Source organism: Varanus komodoensis, unplaced genomic scaffold, assembly GCF_004798865.1.
Source record: "Varanus komodoensis strain SLA01 unplaced genomic scaffold, ASM479886v1 scaffold114, whole genome shotgun sequence".
Lineage (NCBI taxonomy): Eukaryota > Metazoa > Chordata > Lepidosauria > Squamata > Varanidae > Varanus > Varanus komodoensis.
Window position 1 is genome coordinate 687,946 of NW_025335328.1, and position 25,793 is coordinate 713,738.

Consider the following 25,793-nt stretch of genomic DNA (forward strand, 5'->3'; position numbering starts at 1 on the left):
GGGAGCAGAGGAGGCAGCGGCCGAGGCGTGGCTGGGCCCAGGGCGGCGGAAAGGAGCCGGCCGGAGGAGGGCATGGCGGCACAGGAGCCAGGGAAGCCTGAGCATGCGCTCCTGAGGAAGGGGGGTCCAGGGGCGGGGGCTGTGGGGCCGAGGGGGCTTCAAAGCTGTGGCAGAGGTGGAACACGGAAGCGGGGGGGGGAGGAAGGGAGTGCTGGCGACCCCCGAGTGGTCCTCCGCCCAGGCACTCTCCGTGCCCTGTCAAGCACCAAGGGGCACCGCTGCCCCAGACCAGTGGGGCCGCCAGCAGGGGGAAGAGTGGCCCCCGAACGAGAAGAAGGCCATGTGCATCCGTGCCGCGTGGCCCCTGCCCTGGGAGCCCCGTCCACAAGCTCAGAGCAGGCGGAGCCGGGGCAACGGGGCTCTGGGGAGCCCCAGCAAGAGGCTGCTGACCGTGAGGCCCTGGCCGGAGTCCGGCCGCGCCCGACCTCGTGGCGAGAGGCAGGCTGCACGGATGGCCGCCCTCGGCACCTGCAGGAACAACCCGGAGCTCGTCAGGTGCAGCCAAGTCACGCTCCAGGTTCGTGCCCCCCTTTTCGGGATGGGTTTGGCAGTGGAGCGACCGTCACCGACGATGCTGGATCTGCAGAGGAGTCCTGAGGAGACCGTGAGGGCCTGGGCACCCCGGCGAGGAGCAGGGCCCCGCCCGCTGGGGGCGGGTGGGCGGTCCTCTCCCCCCTCTCCTCTGCCAACAAGGACGGGGCAGCCCGGCCTCGGCCTCCTGGAGACCCAGTGAGCAGGTGAGTCTGGCCTGCTGGCCCAAGACCCGCCAAACCCTCCCTCGGAGTCGGGCAGCCGCCACACGCAAGGACGGAGCTCGGACGGCTGAACACCCTCCGGGGCCCCCGTGCAGAAGGCGGGTTCGGGGCCCCCCGGCAGGCTGCAAGAACAGCCACAGAGGGGCGGCCCCGGGGAAGCAGGGAGGCCCCGCCGCCCCTGGCACTGGCTGCCGCGGGGGCCCTGCAGGGAGCAGGGGGCCGGTGGGAAACCCTCCGAGGCTGCGTTCTTGGCTGGGAATTCCCCGCCTTGTGCCTGCCTCTGCTTGTGTGCAGTTGCCTGGCCTCACGCCTTCTCCTGAACTCAGAAGGACGCTCGCACGAGGCTCGCTTGCCACGCAGCGCCCGCAGCCGCCTGCAGGCGAGCCGGAAAGCCAAGCACCGGAGGGCCAGCGCGCGGCATCCCTGCAGTGAAGGCACCCAAGGCAGGCAGCCAGGCCGGCAGGCAGGCCGGCAGGCAGCTGGTAGAAGTAAATGTGCCGGCACTGTGAGCCAGAGTGTGTCCACAGTGCACCAAGGATGCAGACGCATGAGACGACTTGTGGGAATTCTCCTGAAAAAATGCAAAAATGCGCGGCTGCCACAGGAAGCCACAGCCGAGAAGTAGCGGGGCTCATCGCTGGAACACGGGGACGTTCTCCAGCTCTGCTTCGCTGGCGGGGAGCCCGTTTGGCAAGGCCGGCAAGAGGTGCCGGAGTCAGGCCTCTGCCTGCACCCCCCTGGCTGGGGCCGAGCGGAGGGCGCGCCTGCCCACCGGCAGAGGCTCACCACGGGGAGCGGGGGGCGGGGGGGGGGCTGCACGGGCCAGAAGCTCCGAGGCCACGGGGGCCGTGAGCCATCCTGCGCAGGCCGCAGCACGACGGCCGGCCACTGCCCTTGCGCGCCGCGGAGGGTGGCTGCTCGAGTGACAGAGCGGGGCCGTGGGGGAGGCGGGGTCACCGGGGCGCTCGCAAGGCTGCGACTGCCGTGGGCGAAGAGAAAGCGCGCTCCCCCGGGGGCGGGGAGGGGACCCCGGTGAGGACTGCACAGTGTGACAGGTCCTTCAGCGATGGCATGGCCGGAAGCCGGGGCGGTGACGCAGGGAGCCCGAAGGACCGCGAACGGGAGCGTCCAGGGGCAGGATGGCGCTTCGGGAGAAAACGCGCTCCGTTCGGTCGCTTCTCAAGGGAGGCTGCAGCCGGGCTGCAGGTGCGTCCGTCCCGCTCCCACGCTTCCCAGGCAGCCTCCTTCCCACCCGCAGCAGGGCTGCACTGGGGGGACGCAGGGGGCGCCCCGGCTGGCCGCACGGTTCTGTCGACCGAGCAAGAGCAGAGTTTCCTCAGCTGAAAGGCGGTGTCCTTAAATACTCACATCTTAGCTTGTCCTGAATTTTTCCGCCACACATAGTCGCCAGCATGGCCTTTACGGAAAACACCGTCAGCTTCCCGTGGCCCTCGCTGCAAGAGACAAGCCACAGTCACCCCAGGGAGCATCGTGCCGCCGCCGCTGCAGCCGGACGGGCCACGCACGCCCACCTGCACGCCCCCGTGGCCGGGCCCACGGGACGCCGCGCCCTGCCCCGGGAGCACGGGGGTGCACAGGGGGGGGGGCTCACTGCAGCAAGGGGGCTACCGGGGCCCACCCCGCCCCTGCGGAGCCGAAGCGACCCCCCGCCATCCTTCCGGAGGCACCTGTGCGGCACCCCGGGAGCCCCACTCACCTGTTCTGCCCGGCAGGGCGAGCCTGTGGGGTCCCCGGCTAGAGCGAGCAGCTTCGGGGGCGAGCCCCTGCAAGCAGTGCTCTGCCTGGGGCCGGAGCGCCACGTGTGCAAAGGGGGTCCCCCAGGGCCCGAATGAGCTCTCTTCCCGTGCCTCCCAGCCAGGCCTTCATCCCCACGAGGCCTTGCCCCTCTTCTTTGCCCCACGCCAGCGCCCCGAAAGCGCAGGGAGAGGCGGTGGGGAGAGAAGGAGCTGTGCAGGCGGCGAGGGGAGAGGCCTGGAGGAGAGAAGGGGCAGCTGGATTTGACCTCCTCCTGCGTGCCTAGTTTCTACCCCCATTCCCACAAGGCTTCTTCCCTCGGGTTCGCCGGTTAGCACGGGGTGTTGAGCAGATGGTGGCTGATGTAGAGCAGGAAAAGATGGCAGAGCGGCTTCCCTCACGCCAGCACGGCGAAGGGGGGCGATGAGAGCCATGCAGCTGCCTCTGGACATGGGACCTGCAGGAAGCCCTGGGGGAGAAGCGGCTCTGAATGCCGCAAAGGCCACGGTGGAGAGCAGGTCAGAGCACCTGGCGGGGGAGCCAGGGCGGGGGCCCCGGGAACAACAATTCCAGGCGCTGAACCCCAAGTCAGGGCGGTCTGGGTGCAAGGTCTTGGGGTGCAAAAGGGAATCAGGGAGGGATCCCAACAGGGCAGTGCTGTGATGATGGGCGATTGCCCCCCCCCCGACTGCACAGGCGCACGTTCCCGTCATGACGTGGACGCCACATTCAGAGGGCCGGACACAGCAGGCCACGCAGCTGAGCATCTGCTCCGGGTGGACTGGGCGAAAGCGTGGCTGAGGACGGAAGCGGGGCCCATTCGGAGGGCCTCGAGGTGCTGCTCTGTGCCGTCAGGGCACCCCCGTCCTGTGGTGGCCCCACGAACGGATGCCGTCCGGGATGGCCAGTCCTGGAGACGGAGACAGCAAGGCAGCAAGGAAAGAACTAGGAAAGCGCTCCAGCGTGCGGAGGTTTCGCTGGAGGCCACGGCCAAGGCCATTTCTGGCCACTACGTGGGAGTGTGGAAGCCAGGCAGTGAAGAAAGCTGACCAGAAGAAAATGCGTGTGGGCGGCTCCAGGGGTGGGCGAGAGCTTCGGGAACACACTGGACAAGACGCAGACGAACACGCAGCTCCCGGATCAAATCAAGCCAGGCAGAAGCAAAAACGACCGAACAGGCTGCCGCACTTCGGGCACATGGGAGAAGGCAAGGCGCTCGAGCAACCACGGGGCGGATCGACTCTGCCAGGGCAGCCACCGCCTTGAGTGCCCACGAGCTGAGCAGGGCTACCCAGAACAAGCCGTGTTGGGGGGGCGCATCCACAGGGCTGCCTTAATTCGGAGACACCCGATGCCCCAGCACAACCGCGCTGGCAACGGTCACTGGCCGTGGGGGCAGAATGTCCCCACCGGCCTCTGCTTGGGGCCGCCGCACGTGGCTTCCGGTGGGTGGCTGGCCAGCCACGGCGGGAACGGAATAGCGGACCCGAGGGACTGCTGTCTGATCCAGCACGGCTCTTACTGCATGTCCCCAGTTTCGCTTGCTTACTCCAGAGCCCTTCCAGGAAGCTGGGAAAGACGCTGTGGACAGAAACGCTCCGCCTGCAGCTCGCACCTTCCCCACAGATCCCGCAGCTGCTTCCGCTTTCCTGGAAGTGTCCAGGCTAGGGAGCCGCCACTGCGCTCCCGACCCTCCAAGGAGGCACAGGTGCCGTCAGTGACCCCGGCGGCATCGTGCGGCCTTGGACGGGCCCGCTGGCAGGAAGCAGGGGCCGGGCCTTGGCCAGCAGGCACGGCTGTGCGGGGAGCCGCGATCGCAGCCGCTCGGCCAGGCTGCCAGAAGAGCCCGGAGGGGCTTGGCATCCCCCAGTCTGGCTCGGCCGTAGCCTGCTCCCTTCGCTGCTGGGAATGCTGCCGATCCGGCTGGCGGACTGCGTGGGTGGGGGGCATCCATGCAGTGGCACACGGAGGTCGACTTTTCCCGTGGCCGAGGGGGTGGCGAGTGCCACAAAGCCGTGAGATCTCTGTTGCACCGCCAGCTGTGCCACGGCCCAGCCATACTGCGTGAACGGGTTTGTGCTGCTTCTCGTGCCCATGCACCCTGACAGCACGGCCGGCACCCCCTCCCTGCTGCTGCCCCCACAGATCTGCTGCCACGTCACGTGCCCGATGACGGGGGAGCCGCCACAAAGCGTGTGCTGCGGCAGGCTTCTGCCAAGGTGCGGCACGGGTCTTTGCTGCCTTTGCTGCTGGAGGCCCACACGGCTGCCTCTCCGGCCAGGGCCAGCAGGAGCGACGACGCCTTCTGCACAACAGCTGCCCCAGATCACGAGTGGCCTCGGGTGGCGCAGAAGGGAGAAGGATCCCACGGAGGACTCCAAATCCGTAACGCTTTCAGTAAGAGCGTCTTTCAGACAGAGGAGCCACAGAAGTTACACACCCAACCGAAGCGGTTTGGTAAGCACCTGGTGTCTCCTGCGTTTAAGACGACCAAATTCTGCACGCAGAGAAAGACCGCACCTTTGCTCCATGCACCGTGTGCGGCCCCCTCAGCCTCCACGTGCTGCAGGGAGCTGGGAACGGCTGGGCGTCTGCTGCGACCTCGCGGGAGAGCAGAGTCGGTGCGTGCCTGTTCCCGCAGGTACCTTGCCTCCAGCTCGCGGGAGACACGCGCCTGTGGCGGGAGCCGAGGGGAGCTTCCCTCGGGCACCTGCTCCTGGGGATGCCCTGCAGCTCCCCCCACCAACGGTGCAGGACTTCGACATCGGGGGCTTTAGTCCGCCACCGGGCCTGTATATCTTCCTGGAAGGGAGACTACGGGCCAAGAGGGGAAACCCAGGAACCTCATCTCCACGGCGATGGTGGAGGAGACCTGGCACTGGAAGGAGGGCCAGGCATGGGGGACGAACGCGGCCCAGGCTGCCGCGAGCCGTGCTGCGCTCCATCCTTCCACCTGCAGGTTTGATGGTCACCCTGTTTATCTGTTAGAGTTACGTCCCACCCGTTTTCATACAACAAACTCGGAGCAGCTTGCATCCGCCTCCTCCTCCTCCTCGCTCGCCCTCTGGTCTCTGGGTGCTGCTGTCAAGGGCCAGACTGGTGCAGAACGAGGCTTCCCGCTGGCGATCCGGCAGGGGCCGAGGTGGCTGACCGGGCACGCACCACCACGGCAGGGGAGCTGCCGCCTCCCAGCGGGGCCACCGCGGGACTGGGTTCAGCGGCATGGTTCACAGTGCTCCTGATCTTTTCATCTGGTCGTGGAAGCGGTGATCTGGATGGGAAGGGGTGCCCTTCCTCGTGGCAAAGCCACCGCTTCCTGCAGGAGGGCAAGGGTGTCCCAGAAGCCACGCTCAGTGGGCTCGGTTCAGTCTCCCGGGTGCCGCGCCGTGGCACTTTGGGGGCCCACTCCCTGCTGGCCCGAAGGACGCTGGAGACCCGTCTGAGGCCCGCTGCAACACACCGCTGGGCGCTTCCAGGACGACAGCTCTTGCCCCTGCCGGGACTTGGACTCTGGTGCCACTGGGTCGGGCAAGGCTCCTGAGCACAGCCTGGCCTCGTTCTGCCGGGTGCGTTTGCCCGGCGCAGCTCAGGATGCCGGCAAGGCGCTCGGACAGGTTTGCACAACTTCCTTTGCTCCGGATCCGCCCCCTTTGGGCTGATGAAAAGGGGGACCGGCTGGCTGGGTCGAGGGGCAGAGCCGTGCCTCCTTGAGAGAGGTGACAGTGGCCCATGCCGCCTGGAGGAGGTTCAGATGAGGCTGCTCCCGAGGAAGCCTCATCCCCCCGAACCCGGAGGAACCCGCAATCCAGCCGGCGGCAAACACCCCTTCCTGGGCAGGGGGCAGCACTCTTGGGTGAGGCTGACCACCCGGACGCATTTCAGTCGGGCTCAGCCCTGGTGTTGGCGTGGAAACAGCCTCGGTCGCCCTGTGTGGAGACCTCCGCCGGGGAGGAGCCGGGGGGGGGCAACCCTGCTGGCTCTCTTGCACCTCCCTGCAGCCTCTGCTCTCATCCACCAGGGCATCTATGGCGACATCCCGCGCGGAAGTGGGCAGCGCATCGTGGCAGTTCCATTCCCACTCGGATGGTCGCTCCAAAGGGCGCTACTTGGGGAACGCTTCTCAGCGCTGCGGATTCTCCATGGAGGCGTGGGTCTCCTCGGAGCGGGTCCCGCGCAAACTGGTTCTTTGCCACTTCCTTCCCGGTTTCATCCTCAAGACAATCCTCTGAAGTGCAGATCTCTTATTGAAATTTAACAGATTGCAGAAACCTCTAAATAGCCTTCCACTGAAGTGGAGGGAGAAGCCTCTGCCCATGAAAGAGGGGGAGAGCTGGGGCCGGCACACCTCGGGCGCGTCACGAGAAGGCAAGGCTCCCCCGAGGAGACAGTCCTGCTCCGGCAAGCCCGAGAAGAGGAGAAGACCCGATAGGAGAGGCATGCGCTCCGCGGAGGAAGCCACGGCCCGGATGCTGAGAACTGGGAAGGCTGTCCAGAACAGGGGCGTTGGGGGGTCTCCTTCACGGGGTCACGCAAGTCGGGGACCCCTTGACAGCACATAGCAGTACTCCACACATGTGGCTCAGCTGTCCCAGAAAGCTGTCCCTTCCCGAAGCTCCCGGTGTGGCCGCGCATTTTCTCGGAGGACTGCACCCAGAACGAATTAATGGGCTTCAAACGGGTTCAGACAACGCCGTGGGGAAGGGGGCTGTCAACAGCCACTGGCCACAGTGGCCCACGTCCCATACCGGGGACTTCCGCATGCCGAATGCTGGGGAAGCCAAGCACGTGGGGGCCTGCCCACCCCCCCCCGGGCGCTTCCACCGGGGCAACGGGTTGCCTGCTGTGCGGACAAGAGGGCCAGGCAGGGACCCGCTCCCTCGGGCCTGCTCCAGAGGAGCTCTTCCGGCGCTCTTCGTGGGAGGTCCCTGCAAGCACCAAAGAGGCTTCTCGCCGAGGGCCTCCTCCGGCAGGGCAAGGCGCCGCCGGCCTTTCCTGCCACGGCCCGTGGCTCTTTCCGGCAGTGCCACAGGGGCCTGCGGAGGCCCCGCCAGTCTCTGGCGCCTGCTCTGGAGGGTGGGCACACCACTCCTGGGCTCTGCACCAAACAGGGGTTGGCACCACGGCAGCAGAGGCTCCGTGGGTCCAATAGCTCCTGTGCGATGAGCTTAATTTACAGGACACGCGTCTGAATTTGAGTGCAGCCTGAAGGAACACCGGCAGTCGCACGGGCGATCCAGCAGCACGGCTGAGCAGAGGCACGGGGTGGGCCACCCGAAGGCCGTGCACGGAGCCCTGCAGCCGCCCTGGCTGCCCGACCCCCGTCTCGGGGCGCAGGGCCTCTGGCGAGAGGCGAGGCAGCCGTGGGAGCGGAGTCGCTCACCTGTCGTACGCCGCAATCATGAAGTTGAGGAGGAGGCTGATGGATTGCTCCACACTGATCTGGTGCGTGGACGGAAGGCGTTTGTTCAGCTGGTAGTAGATGGACGAAATGATGGTTTCCAGTCGAGACACGTTGATCTCTGTGTTATGATCCAAAGTGTTAAGGCCGTTGTCTCGGAAGGCTTCAATCATGTTCCAGATGTCCACAAGGTGGACTGGGGGGGAAAGAAGAAAGTGTTTCGCTGCCCGGCCAGCCTTTGTGACGCGCTGTCCAGGCGCAGGTGCCGATTTCGAATCTTGCATGCGCAGCCACAAGGCGCCTGGCAGGGCAGGAGGCAGGCGGGGAACTCGCAGCCCAGGAGCCAGGCCTTTGCAGGGCGAGGGAGGAACGGAGAGAACTACCCCACGGCCCCCGGCCGGCGCCCCACCAGCTTCCTTGCCCTGAAGTGGAGGGTGGAGGGAAGGGCCACGCACCACCTCTGCACACACCAACCGGGGATGCCCGGCGCCCCGGAGGGGGCACGTTCTGGTGGAGGAGCAAGGGAGAAACGGGGATGGCAACAGGGGCAAAGGCCATCTGCCTGCGGAGGATCATCTGTTCCCTGCAAAAGGCCGCCGTCGCCGCCAGCTCTGCCCGCTTCCCTGGCCCGGTGCCCAAAGGCGCCCCTGCTTCCCTCGCGCTGGCACTGCCACCGCACCGCTCCCACAGACCCCGCGGCCCTGGCTGTGGCGGCAGCAAAGGCCACGGGAAGCCCCAGAGCGCCACTGCCGGGCCTCCCGTGTGGGGGCCACACGAGGGCCCCGTGCAGAGAAGCGCAAGCAGGGGGCACGTCACGCGCCAGAGGAACGGCACGCGGGAAGACGCAGTCCAGCTGCCCTGCCCCACGGGGGGGGGGGGTGTGTGTGCACACGCCCAGGGGCGCCAGAGCCCGTTCTTGCCGGGCCGCCCGTGCTTCTGGGGGCTTCCCACACAGCGCCCCCAGGCCGGAGAGCGGCAGCGGCATTTCTGCTGAAGGTGAATTGCATGGCAGCAAATGAAACCAATGTGGGGGGGTCCTAATTTTGCAGTATCTCTTCAACACGAGCTAGAATTAGCTCGTATCTTCCCAAACAATTGCAAATTTGTTTTGACTTGTTCTTAAGGTACAACTACATTAGTGTCACGTGGGAAGAGTTATGGGTGTAAGAATTCTGACTCTGCCAGACTTTTAACTTACGATTGCATCGTTTCTGCACAAAGCGCAGCTTGCAGGCGGTGCGATACGTCGACAGCCTGATGACATCAAAATTCTGGGCTCCTGCAAGTGAGAAGCAAAAGCCACCTTGAGAAGGCAGTCCTCCTTCGCAGGGACACGGAGCCCCCGGTGACAACCCAGTGACTGTCACCCATGCCGAAACCGCGCTCGAGGGCCGGGCATGACCAGCCTCCTCACGGCCTGAGTGGAGCATTGCTCCGTACAAACCAGGTCCCTGCTACGTCCAGGTGTGGGGCATGGAAGCGCCCCCACTGCGGCCTGAGGGGGGGCAGCTCAGGATCCACATTTACCTACTTAGTGTGAACTAAGCAGAATTCCTTCCCCACGTACGGAGTCAGAACTATGGGTCTGATTTCTCTAACGGAGAGCTAGAAAAGACGCGGAGCAGAAACCCAGCAGGCTCAGGGTGTTTATTCTGCCCCCTTTGCTGATCTGGGCCAGTCCTAGATCGGCTCAGTGGGACAGGCACCTGGGGCTCCGAACTACACCCCTACCTGTGCCCCCCCCCCGCACTCTGGCCCTTGTGCCCCGGCAGGGCGCCATTCCACCCCCAGGGCCAGCACAAGGAGGTCCTCCGGCGGGATGGAGCGAGGCACCATCGCGGCTGGAGGACGCGCAGCCGTGCCCGTCCGCAGCACCGGGGTCAGCTGGGGCCGCGCAGCTTCTGCACAGAACCTGGATGCAGGCCGAGCTTGGCTCTCGGTGATACAAAAACCCGGTGAGGAGGCAGGCCACAGAAGCAGAGAACAGGCCAGCCGCCTGTTCCGGATGGGGCCCTCTCCTCTGGAGGAGCAGCTGCGTGCCCTGGAATGCCCCCTGCTCCTTTCTGTCACGGGATACTCAGATGGCCTGGGGGTCAGCACGGGACGCTGCTCCACCTTCCGGAAAGCGCCATGAGGGGCCCCTAGCATGGCCTCCACCACGCCCACGTTTGGGCATCTTTTCACGTGGGCTTGCACTAACGTGTAACGCAGTCAGATACAAGCTGAGCTTGCTTGCTGGTTCACCTGGATTTCAGCAAGGCCTTTGACAAAGTGCCCCATGATATCCTGGTGGAGAAACTGAGAACTTTTGGATACACCAAAGCACTGTGCGGTGGATTAGGGCATGGTTGACTGACCGAAAGCAGAGGGTAACCATTAGCGGGGAATCGTCGGGATGGCAGCCAGTGACAAGCGGGGTCCCCCAGGGCTCTGTCCTGGGGCCGATCCTGTTTAATCTTTTCATTAACGACATGGAAGAAGGGTGAACAGCCTGCTGATCAAATTCGCAGATGACACTAAAACTGGAGCAGTGGCCACAAATGAGGAGCAGGTACTCCAGATCCAAAAGGATCTGGACAGACTATGGAAGAGGGCAGGAGACAACAGGATGGCGTTCAATGTGGGTAAGTGCAAGGTCTTCCACTTGGGGCATAGGAATGGGTGTCATAAGTACAGGTTAGGGGACAAGTGGCTGGAGAGCAGCATTTGTGAAAGGGACCTTGGGGTGCTGGTCGGCTGCAGGCTGAACATGAGCCAGCCGTGTGATGCGGTGGCCAAGAGGACAAACGCCACCCTTGCTTGCATAGCCAGAAGCGTGGCTTCTAGATCAAGAGAGGTATTATGCAGGTATGTGAGGGGGTGTCACACGGAGGTGGGTAGAGACCTGTTCCCTCTGCAGAGGAAAGCAGGATGCGCCCCAATGAAGCAAAGCTCAGGGAGCCAAGGTTCAACTTGGATGCCAGGAAGCACTTCCTGACAGTCAGGACCCCGAGGGTGTGGAATGGGCTTCCACGGGAGGTGGCTGAGGCCCCATCGGGGAGGGTGTCCAAGGACAGGCTGGACGTGCACATGGTGGGCATGTCGTGAGTGGAGCCGGGTGTCCAACTAGATGGCCCAGCAGACCCCTTCTGGCTCTTTCTGTTTCTATGTTACTTTCCTGTTCGGTATCTGTTTGTTACAGTCTTTGTTCGCTATTGGCGTGCTCCATCTTTAAAGGTTACTGCACAGCACGTGGCTGTGGAAAGCCATATGCACGCTTGGGTAATGGAGAAATAATATTAAATTGTGCATCAGCTGCTGTCAGTCAAGATCCTCCTGGACAGTCTAGACCAGCCTTGCTCCACCTGGGAGCCTTCAGAGGCATTTGGACTGCAGCTCCCAGAATTCCCACCCAGTGGGGCCCCTGAGTGGGAATTCTGGGTGATGCAGTCCAAATGTGTCCGGAAGGCACACGGTTGGGAATGCTGCTCTAGGCAAACAGGTAAGAAATGCTGCAGGACAGGAGAGCCGCTGGCGATGCCTGTGCCCCGTGAACTCGCAGGCGTCGTGTGGGAGGCCACGCACCAGCTTCTCCCCGCCGCCACCCCGTTGCATGTCACACGCAAGGAAAACTGAGTCCGAACCTGCCGCTCGGTCGAGCCTTCGCACCCAGTTCTGGGGATGAGTTGCCGTGAAGCCGGGGGGACCACGACAGCAGGGGCAGGAGCACGGGGGTCTGCCGTGCGGAGCGCCCGGCCCAGCTCACCGGAGCCAATCCCGTCGGCATGGCACGTCTGCTGCGGCCCCCGCCGCGCCCCCGCAGAGCAGCCGTGTGTGCTCGGGACGCCTCCGCTGGTGCCATGCCCTGCAAGCTGAAGGGGCGTCCGGGCAGCAGGAAGCCCTCCTGGTCCTGTGGGGGCTGCCAGGAGCACCCGTCCGCGCCAGAGCGGGCTCCGGGAGCCACGGGGCGCAGAGAGGCTGTGGGGAGGGGGACAGACACGTTCCGCCACACAGGAGGACGGCTGCTCTGCACGCACAGGGGTCCTGGCTCAGACCACCAGCTCCAGGGAGGGCGGGGAATGCCCCGGAAGGCTGCTGCCACTGCAGACAGCGCTCAGCCGGGGGCTGCCATGAAACCAGGCGGGGGGGAGCGTCTCCTCCTGGAGGACTCCTTCGGGATGGGGTTCCCTAAGAATTTCTGAGAGTCTGCCTCTGGTCGGGATGAGCCTCACTTCAAGCTAGTCCTGAGAAAAACAAAAAGCAAAGGCACTTCGGACTTTTCTTCCCAAAGCCAGAGACAGACAGCTTTCCAAGACCCTTCAAAGCTCCTCGAACGCAGCAGCAGCTTGTTCACCCTGCTGGCTGTTGTGCAGGGGAGAGAGAGAATCTCTCTTCGCATACGAGGGAATTCACTTAACTGGGGAAAGAGAGACGGGAGCGGGCGCAGGGAAGGCACCGAGCGCATGCCCAGCCGGAGCGCCGGGCACTCGCGCTCCCCACTGAGGGGGACCCCCGGGTCCGGAGCCCTGCCAGGTCCGAGGCAGGGAGTGAGAGTGAGCGCCGGGCAGCCACTCGGCCGGCACGTGGAGCGCCCCGGCGGCCGGAGGGCACCTCTGCGTGAGGACGAGCCCGCCCTGGGCAGCAAGCGCTGGCTGGCCCGCTCACGGCCGGCCTCCGTGTCTGAGGCCAGTGGCCCCCCACTGAGAAGCGCAGGACGGACCAGCCCGGCCGTCCAAGGAAGGGAATCAGGCTCCGTCTGCACACGGAGGGCAAAGGGAGGCGCCGCTCAACCCGCACTGAAGCTTGCCCAGCAGGCGGCCACCCGGCCTGCTGCTCCAGAGGCGCTGTGGGTCGGCGGGCCAATATCGCCCTGTGCCTCGCACGACCACCTCAGTCAGGGAGGCATCCTGCGCACACACGACTGCAAGGTGCTTCCCACGCTCCTGCACGGCCCGTCCCTCACACACGCTGCTTGTCCTCGTGGCACAGAAGAGGGTGCACCGAGTTCGCACGTGCACATCCCCCCTCCCCCCCACCTTTCCCAGCCTCTGAGCATCTCTGCTTCCTGGCCCCAGTGGCTGCCCCCGCGCCTCCCCTGCCCCTTCCTGGGCTGCCCGTGGTGAAGGGGGGGCCGGCCCGAAAGGCCTGCCCCCACCTTCCCTGGGAAGCTGGCGCTTGGGGGCTGGACCAGCAGCAGGCACGGCCAGCGGGTCCACGGGTCAGGCCGACGCCTGGCATGACTGGCGCCCCCGCAGGGCCCCGTGGTGGAAGGGCACGGCGCAAGAGCTCCTCGCCTCGGAAGGCACGTGAAGGCGGAGGGTAAAGGCGCAGACTCCAGGGAACGCCGCTGCAGATGTTTCCCCCGGCAGCCCCAATCCCTCGTGAGAAGCTGCCTCTGGAACAGCTGCAGCCTGTCCGAAGCGAAGCCGAGAGCTCGAGAAGCGTTCCACTTACTCATCTCCATGAACAGCTGCCTCTTCTCTGCCATTGTCCGCCTTCCGCTCTCCTCAATCATCCTAAACACAAAGTCAGAGTTTCAGCCACATGTTCCTCACACAGAGGCAATGCGCTCATCAGCTGAGCTTCTGCATCAATCTGCTCTCGCAAGGCACGCAGGGAGCAGGCGAGGGAACCCGCCGAGAGCGCAGGACTCCTCCATCGGCAGCCGAGCCGGAGCACACCACCCAAGACGCAGGCGCCAGCAGCCCAAAGAGCGTGCCACACGAATGCGAGGCAGCGACCGCCAGGGCCCGTTTCCCTTCAGCAGGGGAAGGGAGCTCGTAGCCCCCTGGCTCCGGCCGCGGCACGCAGCTCCCACGCCTGGCTCGCTACCCGGCGCCGAGAGCCGCTTCGGGCTGCTTTCCTCCACCCTGCTCTGCCGCTGCTCCAGGCCGCTCACCAGCAGAGCGACCGGAGGCGCCGATTCCGCCCTGCCACGCCAGAGGCTGCAAAAGAACAGCGGTGCTGCCCCACCTACACGGTACCGGAGGCACAAGCTCTGCTTCCTGCCGGAAACGGTTCCGCCACAATGGGGTAATGCTGGCTCGCATGGCAGGGCCTTCCTGGGAAAAGCTGCTCAGCTATGAACATGTGGCGTGACCTCCCCCACTGGCTTCGCGGCCAAGCCAGTTACTCGAGATGACAATGAGCTTGTTTAGTGGAGCTGCACGAGGCCCTTAGATGTGGCTAAGAACCCGTGGCACGTTTTCTGCATGTTCCTTTTCTGCGACAGACCAAATACTCTCACGAAGGGGCACGCAGCTCGAGCACGCAGCTTCCGTGACCCTCGACGCCTGGCCGCGCTGGTCGCGCTGTTGCAAGTTGTCGGCCAGAAATATTTGGACGCCCACAGGTTGCCCGTCCCGGCCCTGAGCCATGAGCAGCAGCTGCCTGCATGTGCCGAGAGAGATTCTGGAGTGCTAACTTTAAAGGGATTGTTCAAATTCTTTCCTCTTCCCATCGCTGCTGCAGGGAAAGCAGGACGCCTGCTAAAATAGGGTAAAAGTTCCACTGGAAAAAAGCGGAAGAAAAGAACAGGAGAGTGTTCCAGGCGGCCGCTGGGATTGTTGAGTCTCGATAGGCAGGATGGGCCCTGTGGCTGATGGGGAGGGCTCAACGGCAACTCAATCTATCAATCAATCAATCAACGAAATGCCTACTACATCTCATCCTGTAGGTGTTCCCTGGTTGACAGGATAGTTTATCTAGCGAGCTTATTTCACAAGCACTGAGACTGCCGAGGGCAGGGGTGCCCAGCCGCTCATCAGGCCAATACTACAGGACCTATTTTAAGAGGTTTCGCTCTTGTTGGAGCTCATCAGCTGTAGGTAACGGCCTGTTTGCAGCAGTGTTGCCAGGGGAGCGCAGGGATCAGGTCCGCAGGAAGACGAGGGCGAGGGATGGTGCAAACTGGTGTCCCACAAGAGCAAGCATCGGACTCGGTGGCCTTCTTCACCCCCTCCAACGCTACTGTTCAGATTCTAAATCCTGTGACCCCAAACATGCCTTTTGCCTCTAAACGCTCTTTCGTTGGACCTTCTAAAGCATTAATCCAAGCACTTTTAGGATTTGAGCTATCAGTTGTCTACATAGATTTCATACACTTTTAAAAAATACTGCACTGATTTAGAATATGTTCTTTTGCTGACAAGAAAACTACCATTTTATAATTAAAAGTAAAACACCCTGAGCGCCAACCGACAGACAGCATGCAAGGGCCGAAACGGGGCGCTGGTCAGTCGCATCGAGGTGGCGAGGCCAAGCACGCCGAGAGCCGAGTCCGGCGCCGATGGAGCGGAGTGGGGCCCGCCTCCGGCCGGGCCAGGCAGGCCACGGCGAACAAGCCGGTGCGCGGCAGCAGATTTAACTTCTTCTCAGGCGGGAGGTCAGGAGCCACGCCATCGCTTGGACACCAAGCCCCAGGATCACTTTTTTCGTTGTTCGCTCGCTCCTGATAATATCTTACCCTGCTTGAAGAAGTTCTCAGGGTGGGTCACAACGAGGTTAAAAACACAGGGCTGCAATGACGCGCCATGAGTAGATGCGCAATGAAGCATGTGCCAGCAACGCTCGTGGCAAGAAGGTGCGCCGACGTGCTGCCAGAGCGGGGGGCGGGCAGGCCGGGGCCCAGGCACCACCTCAAGGCGGCCCACCCCGCCGCCGCTGCACAATGCCCTTCCCGAGGGCCCCCCTGGAGTGCGACTGGGGGGCCCGGAAGCCGCCTCCCTCCCCACAGAGCAGCTTCCTTGCCGGCTTCCTACGGCACGGCCTCCCACGAGGAAGGACCCGAGCGTGGGTCCCTTGTGGCCAGCCCTCCCCACCCGGAAATGGCTGCACCCCCCCGAGCCAGCCCCAGCCGGTAAAAGTGGCCCTCCGTGCCCCCAGAGCAGCCTGGGAGGTGAAGGCAGATGCCAGCAGAAGGCTGCCCAAAGCCGGCTGGACAGGCCGGGACGGAAGAGGAGAAACTTGCGAAGAGGAAGCCTTCCTTATCTGTACGGGAAATAAGCAATGCTTTCCAGCGCCTATTTACTTTTACTTCCTTCTCGTTATCCCAACGGGCAAAACCGAGATACACGCGACTGCCTTCCAGGGTAGCACTTTGCTGTTCCACCCATGAATCACGCCGTAAACGGAAACGGGGCAAGCAAACAGAAGAGACGGTGGCGATGTTCACATGGCTTGATTCAAGCTGCAGCCACGCTTCCAGGCTTCCCAAAACTAGCGCTTCCCAGAAGTGTTGAATTGTGATTTCCACAATTCCCAAACAGCACTGGGGTGGCGGGGAGACTCCCCTTATCGTTTTCGATTTCGTATATGCACCGGACAGTACTCCTATATTTGCTAAGCTGCAGAGTGCCTATTTTGACAGAAATGTGAGGGCCGGCATGGAGAAAGGGGTGGGAGTGGTGGACGGGGAGCCTGCCTCTACTCACCGTTCAGCCACGAAGCCGCTGGGCCAGGTGCTGAGCTGGTCTGCCCCCCCCGCCCCCCGGCTCGGGCTGCCTCATCTCGGAGGAGCTGTGGTCCCCCCAGGCCCTCCCTGCTTGCAGCAGTCCAGGGAGGGCCGCTCTCAGGAGGCAGCGAGCACGGCAGGCCTCGCAATGCTCCCCGAGTTTTCCCGGAGGCTTCCGGGCCTTGGAAGGGCATCCGGCGGGAGGCTGTCCTAGCCAGGCGCCAGCAGAACGCTCCGGGACTCGCCTTCCCAGCAGGCCTCGGGGGCATCTCAGGTGCGTCTTTTCCCAGCGACAGGTGCAGGGGGAGAGAAGGATGTTGCCCTTTTCCTGCTCAAAATGCCATACCTATCCTAACTGTTGATTTTGGCATTTTACACGTTTTAGCTGTTTAGGAAACTACACACAGATCCACGATTAAGCAGGGTTAGAACAGGTACTCCAGTAGTATAGATCACTCCAGTTTAGGATGATAACGTTCTCCCCTGCCCCCACTCCCCCCAAAATCACCGAGAGACACAGTGTGATTCTGATGGATTTCACAAGCCAGACACCGCTAAGCCATACCTGGGAGTTATCTTAAAATAACGACAGGCCTCACCATCAGAAAATTAGCCGCAGGATTCCCATTTTTAAAGATAGCTGCCTTTGGTGAGAAGTTTCCAGCCCCTGAAAAGTGCCCGAGATGCAAAAGCTACCCATGACTGCTGATCAGATGAGAGGCCTCACTTGCTGAGAACTCTGCCCCCGCAGCAGCCGACTGGATGCCTGGGGGATCCCACAGACAGGCAGGCCCGCCCTCCCGCCATGTTTCCCAGGAACTGTTCCTGAGAGGCACGGTTCTTGGATCCTGGAGGTGATATGCAGTCACCCCGATCGGTGGCCATTGATCTCTGTAGCAGAGTGAACATTTGGTTCTAAACCTGCATGCAAGAGAAGCAATCACAGAATCATTCAGTTGGAGGTACCTCTGAGATCATCTAGTCCTGCTCAGTACAGGTTCTGTGCTGAGGGGCGCAGCTACAGCGGTCCCGTTGGATGGCCATCCAGCCCGTTTCAAGACCTCCAGCCAAGGAGAACCTGAATCCACCCAAGGTTTGGTTCCTGACTCCTAGCAGAGCCGGGCAGAGCAAGTTGCCCAGATGGGCCAGGGCCTCCGGGAAGCAAGCAGCCCATTTCCCAGGACGTGAGTGAACGGGGAGAACAAACGGGAGGCTGATGGCAGAGATCCGCAGGGGAGGTCTCTCACGTTTTTCCTCCTCCTTTTCTCCCCCGTCTGTCTGTCTTTCCCCTTCGTTCCCCGTCTTCCTTCTGGTAACTCACACCCATTTGCTCGTAGGACTTCAATGCCAGTCTTTAGCGAAGACACGAGAAAGCCCCAGCTGCCCCCACAAACCCCAAGACAGAATCGCGCTGGCTGCGCGGACGACAGACCGAGAAGGCTCCGTGGTGGGGGCGACCTACAGCAGGGGTGCCGTGTTTTCTCACCTGAGAGCAGCGTGGCCAACTCGTGCGATAAGTGCACGCCGGTCGCCCTGTAAGAAGGAACGGTGAGAGCGCCAGAACAGAGGGTGGCCACCCGCCAGGGCATGAAAGAAGAGGAAGGACTTTTAGACCAAGCCATGGAGCTGCGACAGCTAAGAGGAGCCCAGAAGCAAGAGGCGCGGCGGCACACCGAGGCGGAAGAGGACCCCGGCGGAAGGGAAACGAGGAAACCCCTGGGACAGGGTGAGAGCTGCAGAAGACAATGCGGACACCGCACCCGCGGAAGCCGTGGGACTTCGGAACCGCCTTCGAGTCACTTGAGGAAGAGACGCCTGGGGAAGACGTGGTGAAAGCCCGGCACGACACGCTGGGCGGCCCCGAGAGAGAGACTGAAGGTCAGTCAAGACAGGAGAAAGATACCGAAGTGCAGTCCGCAATGACAGAGGGAGAAGAGAGATCGTGGTGGGGGAATCCCTGTTGTGCCAGATGGAAAAACACGCATGTCGCGACAATCTGCAGAATTACTAAATTCGCTGTCTCCCTGGAGCCAAGATTAATGATATAACCAGTAAGTTCACACATCTCATGCAACCCACTGACAAATCCCCCTTCCCCGCCACCCTCGAGGGGACGAACGGCACTGCCAGGAGAGGCTTTGGCTAAGTAACACCAGACTTGGAAGCTCCAGGCAGGAAAATCAAAAACACGGGGGCCCAGGCAGCCTTCTTCCCAGTCCGACCAGTACATGGAAGAAGGAGCTAGGAAAGGGGGAGAAAAAACCCTCAGGCGAACGACCAGCTCCAACGGTGGTGCCGTGCAGAGAGATCTGGGTCCTGAGACCACAAACGAAGCCTCCCGGAGGACGGACTGCTGGCAAGGGATGAGCTGCACCTCACACAGAACGGAAAGCGCGTGTTTGGCCACCACATGAAGAAGTCCCTCAGGAGGGCCTTAACTTAAAGCATGCATGGGAGCGAGATGTGCAGATGGCCTCCCTTCACCTGGCAAAGACCTACGTATTTCAACAGAGAAAGAACCTCAAGCAGGGCACACCACCGCTCTCCCTGAACATGTCGGAAGAAAACCAGGGCACAGCAGGAACGAACTTCGATGCGCTGCCCCGATGCCCAGAGGAAGGGAAACAAGCAGCACGTGCTTGAGCTCACGGTACAAGAGGACAATTACGATCTTTATAGGAATAGCTGGAACTTGGTGGGATGACTCACATGACCAGAATTCTACAACTAATGGATACAAGCTGCTAAAGAAAAATAGAAAGGACAGAAAGGGAGGTGGAGTTGCGCTATGCGTAACAGACACATATATCCGAAAAGAAATACAAGAAGAGGAACTTAGTAGCCTCACTGAAAGCATCTGGCCTAATTTAAAGAGAGCTAAAAATAAGAAAAGAATAGTTACTGGTGTCTAATACCAACCACCCAGTCAAAACTCAGAGGACCAGGATGCAGCCTTCGAAAAGCAACTTGCCAGTCATCACGGGGGACTTGAATTTCCCCGATACATGCTGGGAAACAATTCTGCCAAACAGGCCCCTCCGAGAGGTTCCTGACATGCGTCGCCACCAACTTCCTCCGGCAGAAGGCAGAAAAAGTGATGAGCGGAAGAGCCATCCTTGATTTAATGCTAACCCACAGGAATGGCCTAGTGGACAAAACAGCAGCCACGAGAACCCTGGGGGAAAGTGACCCTCCGATACTTTGATTCTCAATTATAGTGGAGACGAAGGTTAACTGCAGCCAAACATGCACCCCGGACTTCAAGAAAGCCAACTTTAATTAACTCCGAACAATTATAAGTGAGGTGCCATGGCAACTCACTCTTAAGGGAAAAGGAATCCAAGAGGGGTGGGAAATCCTGAAAAGGAAGATTCTCCAGGCACAACCACAAACAATCCCAACAAGGAAAATGTGTAGAAGGCCGCAGAGGAAGCCCACGTGGCTCCACAAAACGGTAAGGGAGGAACTGAAAAAAGAGAACGTGCACAGAGGCGGAAGCAAGGCCAGGCCATGAAGGAGAAACATGAACAAAATTGCAGGGAACTGCAGGGACGGCACCAGGAAGGCTGAAGCAGGAAATGAACTGAGAACAGCAAGGGACACTAAGAACAAGGAAGTCTTCTTCAGATGGAGCCAGAACAGAAGACGTGAGGAAGAGGAGGGAGTCCAGCTACTCAAAGTGGGCGGCAGAGCGATGAGAGACGACAAAGGAAAGGTGGAGGCGCTCAGTCGCTGCGTCGCCTCGGTCTTCTCCCCCAAAGGAAGTGGAAGCACAAGCTGAAAGTGAGCGGTGGCAGCCCAAGACTGACAGATGAATGGTGAAGGAAAACCTAGATGGAATCAACACGTCCAAATCCCCAGGGCCCGATGAACTCCATCCCAGCGTCATATAAGAGCCAGCGGGGGACTCTGAGTCACTGGCTGTCATCTTCAATGCATCTCGGAAAACAGGAGAAGCGCCAGATGACTGGAGAAGGGCTAATGTTGTCCTTATCTTCAAAAAGGAGAAAGATGAACCTAGGAACTATACACCAGTTAGTCTGACATCAATCCCTGGAAAAATTCTGGAGCAAATTATTTAAAAATCCATCTGCAAGCATCTTGAAGAAAATGCAGTGATTAATAGAAGCCAACACGGATTTATCAAAAAATAAATCCTGTCAGACTAATCTAATCTCGTTTTGGACTGGGTAACCTCCCAAATGGACAAAGGGAACACTGTGGACATAATCTACCCAGACTCTAACAAAGCTTTCGCCATAGCGCCACACGACATTCTGATAAGCAAATTAGCTAAAACTGAACTAGACGGAAAAACTATTGGGTGGATCCAAAACTGGCTGCTCATCAACAGCACCCTCTCCGACTGGAGGGAGGTAATGAACGGGGTGCCGCAGGGTTCAGTCCTGGGCCCAGTGCTCTCCAACATCTTTATTAATGATTTGGATGAGGAAGAACAAGGAAAGAGAATCAAATTTGCAGATGATACAAAACTAGGTGGAGTAACACACACTCCAGAAGACAGAGTGAAGATCCAGGGCGATCTTGATAAACTTGAAGGCTGGGCTGAAAGCAACACAATGAGAATGAATAGGGACAAGTGCCAAGTCCTCCACCCGGGAAACAGAATCCAAAGGCATCGATACAAGATGGGGAATAGTGGCTCAACAGAACTGAAAAGGGAAAAAAACCCTGGAGTTATTTATTTATTTTAAAACAATATACCGTCATTCACTAAAAATCTTTGTTTACAACATTTAAAAAACTCAGTTAATTCAACAATAAAACAACTGAAAATTCCTTATTGTGCAGAATAGGCTAAATATCAGCCAATAATGCAATGCAGCCGCAAAAAGGACAAATGCTATTTTGGGATGTATTAACAGAAATATTGCTTCCAAATCATGGGGAGTAGTCATTCCCCAATACTTCTCACTAGTCAGACCTGATCTGGAATATGTGTCCGGTTCTGGGCACCAAGATTTCAGAAAGACGCAGAAATGTATCCAGAGGAGGGCAACAAAACTGATCCAGTGTTTGGGAACACTGCCCTGTGAGGAGAGACTGGGAGACTGGGCATGTTCAGCCTTGAGACAAGACCGAGGGGGGCCATGAGATCCCTCCATCAGTGCCTCAAGCATTGCAGGACCCGATGACCTTGACCTTCCCGGCCTCTTCCAGGAGACAGCCTGTTCCTTTGCTCTCCCTTAGGGCATTACGCCTAATCTTAAACCCAAACTGGCTCCTCCGAGGCGCCCCCCCCCCCGTTGCAGCCCTGCCCTCGGAGTGACGGAGAACAAGGCTCCACCATCGTCCACATGGCTGCCTTTCAGAGATTCAAAGGCTGTCTTTTCTTCTGCCCAAACATGCTGGCTCTTTCCTCTGGGAACGGGCGTCTCGACCGCTCGCCGTCCAGGCTGCTCTTCTCTGGGCTTGCTCCAGCGTCTCAAAGTCCTTCTCAGAAAGGGATGTCCAGAACTGGGCACAGCCCTCCAAAAGCAGCTTGCCTCCGTGCAGAACAGAGCAAAACTATTAATTACTTCCGGTGATCTGGGAACGGGATCTCTCGCCACACTGAGAAACGGGCTTCAAAATGGCCAATGCGGTCCAGTGTATGCAAGGGTAAAGTAACGCATGTCGGGGGAAGTCCCGATTGCATGCATCGGCTGATGGGACTTGAGCGAGCGGATCCCAAGTAATCTTGCAGTTGTGCTGGGCAGCTCAGCTAAAAAGTCGCCCCAGTGCACAGCTGGTGTGGAAAAGGCAGAATCAGGAAGGAACTGAAAATAGGACTGCCAAGATCTTGGTCCCCGTACACCGTTTTCAGTGCAACTGCACTTAGGATATTGCACAGGGTGCTGGGAAAGCGCAGTGCAGCGGGGGGCGCTGGAAGTGGCGGGGGGGCCAGAGCAGCTTCCCCAGAGGAGCAGCCGGCACGGTTCGGCTTAGAGAAAGGGCGAGGAAGGGGAGCCGTGATGGAGGTGAACGGAATGACGCCCAGGGTGGAGAAAGTGGGGAGCGGGCATTTTCTGCCTCTCTCATGGTGGTGGAAGCCAGTCATGGGACAGATGGGTGGGACAGCCAGGCCAGAGAGACGGGATGGCTTCTTCACACGGTGTGCAGCTAAACTGTGGAATCCAGTGCCAGGGGAATTGCGATGGCCCCAGTGCGGTTGGCTTCAGAAGGGGATCGGAGAGAGGGACCCACGGCTCCTCGCCCTGCGCACACCAGTGGCTGAGGGGTGGGGCAGGAGGGGGCCTTACGCCCATCCTCGAGGGGTCCCGTGGGCAGCTGGTTCCCTACCACGAGGGACCCCCGGCCTGACCGAGCGCTGCTCTCGAGTGCGGGAGCACCTGCCAAGGAGCCCAGGATGGCCTTCGCCTTCACGGCTGCCGCCTCGCACTGCGTGAGCATCTCCCCTCGCACAGCGACCCACCGGGGCGCCGAGGTCCGTTCTCTGTGCCCGGCTGGCCCCACACTCCCCGGCGCCGCTCCTTTGGACTCCTTGGTACCTAGATGGACGGCCTTACGTGGATCTCGGCTGAAGCGCGTCGTTTGGCTTGGTGCTGCTGCCAGTCTACATCCTCTGGACTTCATCCGGTCTGCTGGGAAGTTGCCTGTCCCTCCGCATCCCACAAACCTACAAACCCAGGAAAGGGGCCCCTGCGTACCTCGCCCAGGGGATCAGCAGCACGCGGGGCAGCCCAGGGCCGAGGACAGCGCCTGCAGCACCCCACGCGAGCCCCCCCCAACCGGGAGGGTGCAGGACCATTCATTAGCGCTTGCTGGGTGGGGCTGCTCGACCAGCCAGGCCCTGTTGCGGGGGAAGAACAAGAAACAGCTGGTATACAAGGTTTGTTTTTGTATTTTGGGACTGCAAGACTTTCAGTCTGTGTAGGTCGTGGAATCTTAATTACACCTTCGGATACACGACCAATTACAAAAAAGGAGAAATTTTACAGCCTATGCGCTGCTCCGGGTCCACAGTGTGTCGCCTATTCCCCTACACAACGCGTAGGTTGTGGGAGCTGTGCAGCGTATTGGCTGACACCGTAACGAGTCAGTTCTGTAGAGCTGCTACGGTACAATTTTCTTCCCACAAGAATACAAAAGGGCAGCGCAGAATTCCGCCGTGGTGAAACGCCACTTTCCACTTTTGGGTGCCTGTGCAAATGCTGTTGCTCTGGAGACCGGCACCTCCGGGAACAGTCGTCGTAGCCGAAGGTGACGCTGTAACTCAACTCCGGCTTTATTTCTGAGATCCAGTTCAAGAACTCCGGACACTCGAGCCCGAGTGGCGTTAACGCACCATTTCCACAAATAGGCCACGGCACTCTCCCACCTGGCCGCCGCCATCCGACCCATCGCTATCAGCTTGGTTCCAGACCGACGACGGCACCGGAGCCGCGACGTGAGGCGGGACGTTCCCGGGACCACATTTTTCCACGAAACATGGTTCATCTCGGCAGTAACCATGAAGAGCGGTCAGTTGCAAACACAGTGCTAGGCGTCTCAGTTTCAAAGCTGTACCAAGTATCTTTCAGGTGACCAGCAGCATCAGGTATGGGAAAGGACGGTAGCCATGAGCAGGGCCCTCCCTCCCTCCCTCCCTCTCCAGCAGAAGCTTGGGAAGCAAAGGAAAGGCCGCAGGACAGTGTGGATACAAGCAGGACTCTCCTGGAGAAGCACCTGCCCATGCAAGGAGCTGAATCCGAACTGACGCTCCCCCCGCACCCAGCGGCTTCCCTCCCCGACTCCAGCCCCAGGGCGGCTCCCACTGCCTGAGGACCAGGCGGCAGGAACCTGTCTGCTCGCTTCCCCTCGTCTCCTCAGCCCCCCTGCCCCTCTCCCCCTCCCCAGAATCAGACAAATCTATGTGAGCAGGCTGGGATGGGAAGGGCAGGGGCTGCCCCCCTCAAAACAGAGCTGCCATGGGGCAAGAGCGGAGGTCCCTCTTAGGGACCACTAGCTGCCTAGGGAACAAAGAACCGGCAGGACGGGTAAATTCTCCCAGCGGAAGGAAAGGAGCAGTGGGGGCCCGCAAGGAATTGAATTATCAGTGCTTTTCGACTTCTTCACAAATGATCTTGAATTGGGAGTCAGCAGCAATTCCGCCGGAATTTATTCAGAGTGATTTCAGCCAAATGGGATGGTCCGGTACTCCAAGGGGATCGCTGCGAACTGAGCAAAGGCGCATCCGGATGGCAAATGGGGTCCGGAGTCAGCAAGAGGGAAGTGGGGCATGTGGGGGCGGACAGTCCCCACTTCCGGCAGAGCCGCTGGGGCCTGAGCGGGCAGCGGCGGAGCAAGCATGGGCCGCAGGCAGCGGTGGGCGGCAGGACGTGCACGGCGGCTGCCAGGAAGGCCGACTCCGCAGGCGGCATAACCGGGGGAGAAGCTGAAAATAAAACTCCCGGGACCGTACTGCCCGTATACACTCCTGTGATGCCACTGCAGTTCTGGTCACCACACCTAGGAAAGGATGTTTTACAGGTGGCAAACTTGCAGAAAACAGGGGAACGAAATGATCACGGGGCTGCGGCAACCCGCCTGTGACCAAAGGTTACGACTGAAGTGGTTCTGCTCAGAAATAACGTGAATAAGGAGAGACAGAGGGAGGCACACGGAATGACACACGGTGTGAGGAAAGCTGAGAGGGAGACTTTTTCTCCCTTTCTCATGATGCCAGAACCAGGGTCGTCCCATGGAGCCGATTCGTGGAAGGTTCAAGACAGATATGCCTAGTTAAACCGGGGAATTTGCAGGATGGCACCAAATGGAGCCCAGGGTCAGACTAGATGGCCCGGGTACCTCTTCTGACTTGCCCTGTTTCGGATGGCTCTCAGGGGGCTTGGACAAGCTATCCGTGGCTACAGGAGCTGATGGCCCTGTGCCAGCTGCAGCCTCAGAGGTGGCAGGCCTCTGTACACCACCCGCTGGGGGACGTGGGCAGGAGGGCGCAGTTAGTCCGTCGCCGTGCGCGCAGAACGCTGGACCGGACGCCCCCGTGGTGCGGCCCGCGCGGCTCTTCTTCGGCCCCCGGGGGGCGGCGACGCCTCAGCGAGCAATGGCGCAGGGGGGCAGGGGCAGCAAAACTCAAGGGGCCACAGGGGCCCTGGGGGAAAGAGCCGCACCCTCCCGAAACTGAGGCGCTCGTCAGCGCTCCACGCGCAGTCTGTGTGGCTGAAAGCAACGAGCGCAGGGCTCCCCAGCTTGGCCCCCCTGGATTCACTGAACCCCACCTCCCAGCATCCCCAACCGGCCACGTGGCGCGAGGGATGCTGGGAGTCACAGTCCAACATGCCCGGAGGGCACCAGGTCAGAGCAGCCGAATCAACGTCGCCTCTTCCTCATGCCTCCAGGAGGATCAGCGGCTTTTCTTACATTCACAAAA

The 25,793-nt window shown here is 60.8% G+C and overlaps 1 protein-coding gene across 1 annotated transcript in view; it reads right to left on the minus strand.

The window, feature by feature from the left end:
* DTNB (dystrobrevin beta) overlaps nucleotides 1–13,469 on the minus strand; it is a 92,792-nt gene extending 79,323 nt beyond the window's left edge. Inside the window, exons 1-4 of the mRNA XM_044421064.1 lie at nucleotides 13,402–13,469; nucleotides 9,167–9,247; nucleotides 7,951–8,164; nucleotides 2,184–2,269 (exon numbers count right to left, since the gene is read on the minus strand). Of these exons, the coding sequence (XP_044276999.1) occupies nucleotides 2,184–2,269; nucleotides 7,951–8,164; nucleotides 9,167–9,247; nucleotides 13,402–13,462 (442 nt within the window). The 5' untranslated portion in view covers nucleotides 13,463–13,469. The remainder of the gene's footprint in view (nucleotides 1–2,183; nucleotides 2,270–7,950; nucleotides 8,165–9,166; nucleotides 9,248–13,401) is intronic.
* Between the last annotated feature and the right edge of the window lie 12,324 nt (nucleotides 13,470–25,793).